The sequence below is a fragment of the Drosophila melanogaster genome, chromosome 2L (genome assembly GCF_000001215.4).
Source record: "Drosophila melanogaster chromosome 2L".
Classification (NCBI taxonomy): domain Eukaryota; kingdom Metazoa; phylum Arthropoda; class Insecta; order Diptera; family Drosophilidae; genus Drosophila; species Drosophila melanogaster.
This window is the reverse complement of record NT_033779.5, coordinates 18,803,158-18,812,647: the sequence shown is the minus strand read 5'-3', so window position 1 is coordinate 18,812,647 and position 9,490 is coordinate 18,803,158. Positions and strand designations below refer to the sequence as shown.

Below are 9,490 nucleotides of genomic sequence, written 5' to 3'. Positions count from 1 at the left end.
GTATAGTGTTAAGGTATTCAGCACTCCTGTCTTTATATAGATTTTTGAAAACGCATTTTTGAGCTCCGGCACTCTTAAAAAAATACAACCTTTTTTATTTTCTTTGTCCAGTGTCTGGGCACGTTTTTTAATTATTGAACTGTGTGTCTGGCGCATTTGCATAATGCAGTCTGAACAAAATATTTGGCAGACATATCTGGCTATATATTATTCAAGTCAAATGCAGATTTTGACATTTAAAACGGCGAATTAGACGTTCAAAGTACAATATCCGATTTGCTGCTTTAGAATTCTTCTAACGGGTTTCTTTTTGGAATTACCGCTAGGAGAAGAGCGTAGAAGCTTGGGGGGTCCTGGATGTCATTAAACCTATGAAACTGTTTTTGTGGGATATTTACATTTAAATATTATCCGGAATCTACAAAATAATACTTGCAAGTATAACTAGTTTCTGAAGAATTCAAATGATGCATAATTATTTTCACTAACGGGGGAATCCTTAGGATTTTTTGTACAAGGTATTTCTATATTATCAGGCAATCTAAGAGATTAAAAATAAAACATTTTTAGATTTGAGATTCCATACAATATCTATTGTCTGGATATGAGCATAATTCAGATCGAATCTCTATATATCAACAAACAACAGATTAAAATACTATTAACCGGCAACAGGCTTTCGAGTTGTTTTCTTCATCAAATTGGCTGATGCAATGCAACCAAGACTTTTCATCAGCCATCGGTTCATGCATAATTCGTAATATCAATAGTGATCGGATGATATTGTTAATCATTATAGATGCATATATAGGCAGATACTCGAATGCATCGCCGTGCTACGGAATATCAGAATTTTAGAGACTACATACCATAGCAAAGGTCCTATTTGCGGAATTTTGGATGACGTGTCAAAAAACCGCCGGCCGGCAACTCTAAACATTTTTCGAGTCTTAATAATCATGTTTGTTGAGAGGAGACAAAGGAAAATACTACGTGATACATAGCAGGTTTTACTGGGGGTGTTTTATACCCTGGTAATACCGCTTATAAGAGAGGCTTCGCTTGGAAAAGCGTTTGAAGTTTCACAAAAATTATTATATTGCTTAAACCTAATGAAAAGGTTTGAATGACAAAAAGTACTATTACTTGTGCAAAACTTTAACACGATTATTAATAGTACATAGCAAATAACAGTTGATTTCAAGCATTTTGTTAAACCTAATAATATTCAGAAAATCTCTATATAGTAATATATAATTAAACAATACTTGTACCATGTGTCTCTATTGTTTTAAATGGTATCTTGTAGTCGATTCGTTGCTGGCCGCTGGAGTTGCTTGCAAAGGTTTCGTTTCGTTTTCGCGGATTAAACCAGTTGCTCTAGAGCTCTAATTTGCATTGTCGTCCGCTGGAACGGGTTAGCCTCAGACGGAGACCGAGTTTGAGGTCAACGGGGGGAGGGAGTGGTGCGGGGGCGGTGCGAGGGCGGTTTCTGGCGGCTTGGATATGGTGCAGCTGGCACAGCGACATTGACGCTACTTGCTGGTAGAACGGTGACGCAGTTGCTCCGCCAGACATTGCACTCGGATCGCCGGAGATCGTATCGCATCGGAACGGAACGGATTGGTTCGGCGTATTTAAACCAGTTGTGGAAGCCGCTGGAGGGTCAGTAGAAAGTCCAGAGCAGAGCAGATCGGTAACGAGCTGAACGGAGCGTGAGCTGTGAAATTTCCTTTCTTTTCCATCCAATGTGCAATTTGCAAAAGTTTTGTGTCAATGCCAAAAATTAGCCACACGGATTCCAAACAAAAATTGTTGAAGCAAGCAAGGTGGGTAAAAAACCAGACAGAGCCAGTTAAAATTATTGTACATAATTGTGAAAGCATTTGCAATGTCCAGTTAAAAAAAAAAAATTTATATGAATTGTTACTAATACAAATCCTTGCTTATTTAATTTGAATAGATTGGGCAAACATCTGTCATCGAAAAAAGGATCACGTACTGGAAACTCGGCCAACAACAAGGAACTTAAAGTACTCACCCTGTTGCAAACTGTACCGTGAACTTTGACTTCTCTACAAACGCATTGGAAGCGCAGCTTTGTGTAATCGGCAGAAAATTGTACCTATTCAAAAAGAAGGAAGCTATCTAGATCTAGAGACAAAATGGTCTACACCGAACGTACCGACAAGTGCCTGAGCAGCACCACAAAGGACAACCAGTCCACGAAGGGTCAGAACCACTCCAAGTCGAGCAGCGGCTCTGGATCGGGTTCGGGATCAGGATCGGGATCTTGGAGCAGTCAAGCATCGAGTGCTGACAAGTGGAAGTACAACAACATGGTGAAAACCGATCGCCAGCAATTCAATGGGATGCATTTCTCCTAAATGCTTTAGTAGATCCCATTGAAATGTTCCTCTAGGAATGTGGTGATCCTTGAGAAACGGGGAAGCTGGGGGCTGATAACGTTGTTATTTCTATTTGGTTCAGCAGGGCCGCTTTAGGTTAGTTTTGTAAGCCATTTTATAGACTTATTCATTGCTATGTGATAAAAGAAAAGAAATCATTAATCAATCAATTGGCTAAAAAATTAAATCAGAAGAAGATGCGCCAAAAAAATGAGATTTTTAATGGTGGTGAGAAAGTATCTCGGGAATCATAATTTCTAACTCAACCTTTAAACTTAAAGCCCAGAATGTTATTTCATTCATTTACCATTTGAGAGCCAACCCCAAATGCAATCACCTAACAATATTCATTGCCATTTGACCTTGCTGTTTGACTCGAATTGACTTGACTGATACCCAACGCATATTTTATTGTCTGCAGCATTTGCATGAATTGCGGCTATTAGCGTGATTAAGCCAACTTCTCTATTGGGCCATACGGACAACCCTCGATGAATCCGGACGGAGAGCACTTAATACGCATTAGACACGCTTATTTGACAGCCTCAATCTGCCGAGCGATTCCTGCAATATTGATGATGTCTGGCCATCCCCTTTTCCTTTCGATTTCCCCCGCTCTTTCCATCTGTGACGCGTGTCCTTTGCCGACAACAAGTGTATCTCCCAGTGCAGCCGCAAGAGGACGACGTCCGGTTTTCGCTACGAGAATTCGTTCGACTGTATATTTCTGGAAAGTGCGAAATTTTTATAATTTTTCAATTGTATTGTTTGCCGGGCTGGGAAGCATTTATTTTGCAGCGGGAGTGAGAAGGATGCTGCGGTTGTCCTTCGGTCGTGACACACGACTGAGCAGGGGACTCAAGCTTCGCAGGACACGTGGCACTTGGCTATTAGAAAAAGCGATTTCCTTGACGGTGCTAATAGAATTCTCGCACTCTCCGCCAGTCCCATCCCGGCGTCAAAGAATAAATGTTGTGGCGTTTTCGGGTTTTCCTTTCCGGGAGCCAGCTGTCAATGTCCTTTACACGGAGAAAAGTTAAGAACACGATTTACAACTTATTTCAAATCATTTCGATTTTGAACTGCTATTATCAATTTTAAGTATATAAGTAAAAATATGGATATGCATTTCTATATCATTCAATATAAATTCACACACCATGATTTTTCTAAGTGAAACTCATCTAGTCGAGTCCTGCCACTCCCTTTGCCTCCGACTCAACCCATCTGCTTGGGCTTCTGTCTGTACTGGGCCTTGTAATTACTTTGTTTCCTAGCGCCAGGCGGTCCTCAGCACCCAAAAGATTCCTTGTCACTTTTGGTGTTGTGCGATGCAATTAAAACCGCTCCGCAGGTGTCCTTTGAACTTTGCTACGAATATAAACTGTGTCTCAGCCCGAGTTTGCTCACTGGTGTGGAATGTGTCAGTTGCAAGGCTTCCGAAACGGGACAACGCTCTCTGATTTATCAGACAGAAGCAATTATCACGTCATTATCAACGAAAACCCACAAAAATTGTGGGTGCTGTGATTTTTGTTTTAGTAATTGGTACTCGTGGAGTACATGGTCTAAATACGTTGTAATATAAATTTTTCATATAGGTTTTTATCTTCTACGCAGACTCTTTATATACAAAATCAGTACAATGTTGAATACATTTTTCACGAATGTTATACTGGACAAATATTTATCGCAATTTCTTCTCTTTTGAATTTCTAACAACCCGCGCGTGTTGGCCTTATCAAATCTTTGGCTTTATCAACTGAAAAGTGATTTCCGCTTAGAGACAACCCAGCACGACAGACCCCTAATTCCTTCCTCTAATGGCATATGTCACAATGGCACGTTGGGAAATTATGAATAATATCCGTAACTTCTGCCGAGGCACACCATACACGCCCCAAGTGCCGTGAAATATTCCCGAGCAGCTTGCGTTGAAAAAGTGGAAGAGGGCGGCCATGCCCACACTTCAACTGAGTCGCTGCCAACGCCTCCGAAATTTGTGAGTTTCAAACTGCCAGGCAAATTTGTTTTGGGGCGTGCCGTCAGATACAACTTCCGATGACATCCGACAGATGTTTTGCAGCCAACAGGATAACCACCGGATTGCCGAGTTTGCAGTACTTTGCCCCGGAGTTGCGCCCGCTTGCAAAACAATTGTCGGCACATTTCCCGTCGCGGATGTCTCCGCCAGCAGCAGTTGAAAATGTACAAATGCCCAAAGTCGATTCAGATGCGAATTACATTTGAATGTAGGTACTCGATGATAATGTACGGGCGTTGACATCTCGGCAAAGGTGTTTTGCCTTCCTGTTTGGCACATGACAATGTCATCGCCACATGGCAGACACACTGGATGTCGATGTCGAATCGCTGGCAAGGTGTGACGCATCTGAAATTGATTGCCCCGAGAATGGGAGAATCCAGGAGGATTTGCATGATATTCGATCAGAATCAGCTGGCTGAAGATGTGGGCAGATACAAAGTGGATAAGTGAATTGTAAAAAGGCACCCTAAATGTGTTGCCTTTAAAACACTTAAGATATTCTATACCCCTATCATATTCACATTTTCGACTTACAAACTTTGACATCAAATGTATATAATATATAAGCCCAGCTCTAGTCAATTAATTTCGTATCTTAAGTTTCCTCTCCGCTTTCAAAACGCAACCCTTTCTAATATATTCTCATCGAACTAGATTTTCTTCTGTCAATTGTAATCATCTCTATCAATCCCTGGATTTGCATGCATCATGTAAATTTCAGATATATCATATCACATAACCTCTTATAAACTTATGCAAATATTGATCTTGCGTAGAATATAATTTACAAAATATGCCAAACATTCGCCGTGACAAAAGGTGGCAATTACACAGAAAAACAGAGAAGCATGAACTCAATTCAATCGCAGAGGGAACATTTAAAGAATCCAAATCAAAAGCAACCACCTCGTTTGCCGTTTGCCCCCTCGTTTTCCATTGTTGCGGATACATTTTTCAGCCGCCATTCCTGATCGACAGCTGTCATGAATGACAATTGGATTGCAGAAACAAAGATTCTGAAGTTGCTGCCCCTGTTTCAGTGCTGCATCGCACTCGCATTCAGATTGAGATCCTATAAAATATGCAATAAAAATATGAGACCCCGTAATGATTGCCAGTATTTATAGATTCCGAACAGTTCTGCGGCTGCTGCGGCGAGGTCATCAAAACGAAAACAGCCAAATCGACATGAAAATTGAAACAATGGCAAGGCGAGTAGCATTCTGAAACCCCAGGGGCGTAGAGGGCAGGCAATTTCGTGGGGGGTGGGGCTCCACTCCACACTGGAGTGCTTCGAACTGGGCAGAATTGAACGAACGTGGAGTGGTTCTCAAGTAAAACGCAGAACTGCGGTTGCTTTTTTGTGGGTCGTCTCGGGATAATTTGAGAGTGGGACATTCTAAGGATGTGAGTTTCAGCCTGGGGAATTAGGGTATATACAAAAATACGGCAGATTTATTTTTATAAATTTTAGAAATATTTTAAAATTATTTTGTGGATCGATAGTTCGATCTTTTTTTAAAGATTTTACATTTTAGATCTGGTGCTTCAAAATATGGTTTTTGAATGTCCCAAATATCAAGAGTTTTTCTTCTTGCTAAGACTTGGAAGCTGATTTCCCAGGCCTCACTGGCCCAACTTCTTTCCCAGAGTGCTGCCCTTCAATAACCATATTTAGCATGTTTTCGTACGCACAGCCGCATGTGGGAAAGGTTCGGGGAGTGGGGTTTGCGAGGGCAGAGTGCAAATCCTTTAAATGCAATTATGGCCTGCGGCTCATGTGAGCTCAAGTGCGGAGAGGTCGTCACAAAACGCCAATGATATGCTCTCGAGTGTCTTTGTTGTGGCTTAAATACATAAGCAGGGTAACTCCCTCTTCTTTGTTGGCCCCCTCACACCACCCCCTTAACACCCCTTTTTCACCAGTTTCCTCCTGTTTTTACAGCCTGTCCAAAGAGAGCGCGCCAAAAAGTTGTGGCTGAGCTTTCCATTCGCCGCTCGCTGGTCGGGTGGTGCAGATGGGTGATGTACTTCCCTTTGCCAGTGTGCGTGCGTATCTGTGTGGTGGTAGCGGACTCGTGTGTGGCATATGCATCGCTCCACAATCGCATCATTTTGAGCAATTAAGTGTGTATTATCCGTCGCTGCGTCTGTCAAAGGGCCTTGAAAGCAACTTCAAAACCGAATCCAGTCGCGGCTCGCAGTTGCTCCTGTTCCTGTTCCGCCACCGGAAGTACATTGAATGTGCCAGTGTGTATGTGTGTGTATCGGTATATGCGGCACACAGCAAACAAATCAGTCTGCGAATTTCAAAGGTAAGTTATTTTGAGAGCAAACAAAATACCAATATTCTCTTCAAGCGATATATTGGAATTATTGTGTCTAACGAAGATCGTGTTTTATATTTTTTATAACTTTTCCTTAATTCATCTGTAATATATTTCTTTCAGTGATCTATGGCTTCCTACCTCTCGTCAAATCCGCGCTTTTCATGCGCAAATTGTGCATTTAAGTCCACAATGGCGAACCAACAAAAGCAAGGGAATGGGATGCGGAGTGCTCGTTATGTGGGATATGCGGAATATGCGATCTGGGATATAGGATACGTTGTGCACTCCTGTTGGGATGCAAGTCCCCCTTGTGTTGCCTACTTTCACTTTTGTTCGGTGCTCAACTAACTGAAGGCGGACGGGAGGCGTTTTGCTGTCAAGTCTACGAGTTGGGAACCTCCTGCAAAGATTGGTAGGGAATCCTGCTTTTAAAAATATATAAATTAAAAAACAGAAATCATAAAGCTGCCTTCCAGGAATATGTCGTTTTCATAGCTTCTCACTAGATTACTTACAAGAGTTTTTCATTACAATTCCGAGAAAGAAATATTGTTAAATGTTTTTTACTGGCCAGCAGAGTCCTTTTGGCCATTCCCCTACTCCCAGTTTTATTGCACTAGTCTGACATGAAACTTTTTCACCTTTCCACTCTCACTCTATTAAACATTTTTCATTCTCTTTATTGCCCTCTTGGGCTGTCACAAACAAGTGTGGCCAACTTCGGGCCACGCCCATATTAGCCCACACACGCCCACTTTCGCCACATTTTCCAGGGGTTTCCTTCGTGCTCCTCGGCAATGTCTTCTGGCCACGCTGGCCAATTTAAAATTCAATTTAATTTCAATTGATATTGGAAAATCTTTTGAGCACCTGCCCCACCCACTCCCTTTTGCCAAGTGAAAAACCTATCCACACGCAGCGGGGAAGCCCCATTACCAGGGTTTCCACAGTTTTTCGATTCCTTAGTGTGGCAAACTCACTCGGACTTTTGACTGTGCGGTTCCCATTTCGGCGACAAAAGGTGAGAAACCAAAAGCAATTACATCACAGATTTCTGTTCTTTTCACGAAAAGTTTGTTGATAATTGAAATAGGGCTTCATCCATCGTTAAGAACCAGACAGAATTCAAAGTGGGTGGCTGGACCCATAAATTATGCACAGGCCACGGAAGACAGCAACCTGAAGGGCAACAATAACAAAGTCCGGGAAATGCTAAGAACCCAAAAACCCAACCCTCACTAATTGCCCCAAGGCTGGTCCTCAAAATCTCCGGCAGCAGATTGTTTTCCTAGCAACGTCGTCGCCTTGGGCTGTGAAAGATTTCCTACACGTTTCGGCCATCTCATAAATAAAGGGAAAATTTCATTAAGACAAATTATTGTCTATCAATATGTTGCCACAAGAACATGAACAGTATGGGCAGGACATTGCTCATTTGCCGAACACCCCAGCCAGCTTGTATTTGTATGTTTACATAATAATATTTGCGGCTCATAATTGCATAAATTTTTAAAGCATAGCGCGTTCCAGGCTTGTGCAACCTGCAATCCCTCATTGTTCTGACCCCTGACCTCTGCTGCCATGTCCCGGGTTCAGTTTGGTTCGGTTCGGATTGGTTTGGTTGGATAATCTATACTCTATCTAAGGGCAATATGATCTCTCTATAAAACTGTGTAAATCAGAAATAGTAATAGTAAATTTGATTACTATTTAAATTAAGTCAATCTCAAAGGTTTTAATGATGCTTCTTACTTTCTACTGACTTTCAAATCATATTAACACAATAACAAAACTAAAGCCATTAAGATAAACTGAAATATAACTTACTTTTTAGTTTCAGCAAAATGTAAGATATATATAAAAAACATTGCACATTGAACAAATGTAACTTTAAACAGGGTATGTCCGTCATCGACTACCAACATCAGCTTCTCACTGGTTTGGCTTGGTTTCGGGTTAAATACGTAGAAATTAAATTAAATATGCCCGCGGTTAAGTGTCGTTGCAGGTTGCCCTTCCATAAACAAAGGGTTTGGGCGCAGGCCTAGGCTTTAAATCCAATTAAGATGATATCCGGGGGGAGTTTCCCAGGCAGGTGAGTGTGTACGCAAGTCACGTGCATGGAATGATCGAATATTGGGGCATTGGGCTTATAGATAACAAGGCTTATACCCCCAAGGAAAACTAGTTGTCTATCCAGTGATAACTTTTCCATTCCAAGTGAGAGTTCGCCCTTCCTACGCGACACTTGACTTCTTCCTAATTGTTATGACCGCATAAATTTCAATTTATTTCTTTCCAACTATGCGGTTGTCAAAGAGTTCATCGATTTTATCGGTTTCTTCTTCAAAGGAAGCTGCGCCAAGTCTTCATTTCGAGCTCTTGAGAAACTCGTCATCCGTCGGCTAGAACAAATCGAGTGTGAAATTCGATAAGTGGATGGCATTGTCTGAGAGCCAGACGAACCCAAACTGCCACTTGAAGTCGGGATTTTTGTTTACGAACAACCAAAATCGACAAATACGAAACTATTATGGGTGAATTGTGAATTACGCTCCACTTTATGTGACTTTTACGATGGCAATTCAAATTAGCTTCGTGTTACTCGAATGAAAATTGGTCTGTTAACTATTAATTCACTTTTGCTGTCCGCAGCAGTTTTTTTTTTTTTACTTCTAAAGAATTGCAATTCATCAAGAGATAGC

At 41.5% G+C, this 9,490-nt stretch overlaps 3 protein-coding genes and 1 long non-coding RNA gene across 8 annotated transcripts; all 4 read left to right on the top strand.

Annotated features, from left to right (window-relative positions):
- The first annotated feature begins 1,395 nt into the window (after window positions 1–1,395).
- CG10570 (uncharacterized protein) lies at window positions 1,396–3,954 on the top strand. Of its 3 annotated transcripts, none has more exons than NM_001299134.1 (2): window positions 1,396–1,829; window positions 1,964–2,612. In NM_001299134.1, exon 2 carries the CDS (start codon window positions 2,166–2,168, stop codon window positions 2,385–2,387), a length of 222 nt encoding a protein of 73 aa, NP_001286063.1. In that variant the 5' UTR covers window positions 1,396–1,829; window positions 1,964–2,165; the 3' UTR covers window positions 2,388–2,612. The 3 variants fall into 3 exon arrangements, with proteins under 3 accessions (NP_001286063.1, NP_001286062.1, NP_652585.1); NM_001299133.1 differs by having other exon boundaries at window positions 1,662–1,829; window positions 1,964–3,954; NM_144328.2 differs by having other exon boundaries at window positions 1,662–1,829.
- Window positions 1,396–3,954, top strand: CG42502 (uncharacterized protein). Of its 3 annotated transcripts, none has more exons than NM_001299132.1 (2): window positions 1,396–1,829; window positions 1,964–2,612. In NM_001299132.1, exons 1-2 carry the CDS (start codon window positions 1,777–1,779, stop codon window positions 2,061–2,063), a joined length of 153 nt encoding a protein of 50 aa, NP_001286061.1. In that variant the 5' UTR covers window positions 1,396–1,776; the 3' UTR covers window positions 2,064–2,612. The 3 variants fall into 3 exon arrangements, with proteins under 3 accessions (NP_001286061.1, NP_001286060.1, NP_001163011.1); NM_001299131.1 differs by having other exon boundaries at window positions 1,662–1,829; window positions 1,964–3,954; NM_001169540.1 differs by having other exon boundaries at window positions 1,662–1,829.
- Window positions 3,955–6,442: 2,488 nt separating this feature from the next.
- On the top strand, window positions 6,443–7,203 carry lncRNA:CR43817 (long non-coding RNA:CR43817). Its single transcript, NR_073798.2, has 2 exons — window positions 6,443–6,770; window positions 6,906–7,203. It is a non-coding gene; the product is annotated as a long non-coding RNA:CR43817 (long non-coding RNA).
- A 97-nt stretch (window positions 7,204–7,300) lies between these two features.
- On the top strand, window positions 7,301–8,157 carry CG43814 (uncharacterized protein). Its single transcript, NM_001273617.1, has 2 exons — window positions 7,301–7,806; window positions 7,879–8,157. Exon 1 carries the CDS (start codon window positions 7,412–7,414, stop codon window positions 7,523–7,525), a length of 114 nt encoding a protein of 37 aa, NP_001260546.1. The 5' UTR covers window positions 7,301–7,411; the 3' UTR covers window positions 7,526–7,806; window positions 7,879–8,157.
- The last annotated feature ends 1,333 nt before the right edge of the window (window positions 8,158–9,490 follow it).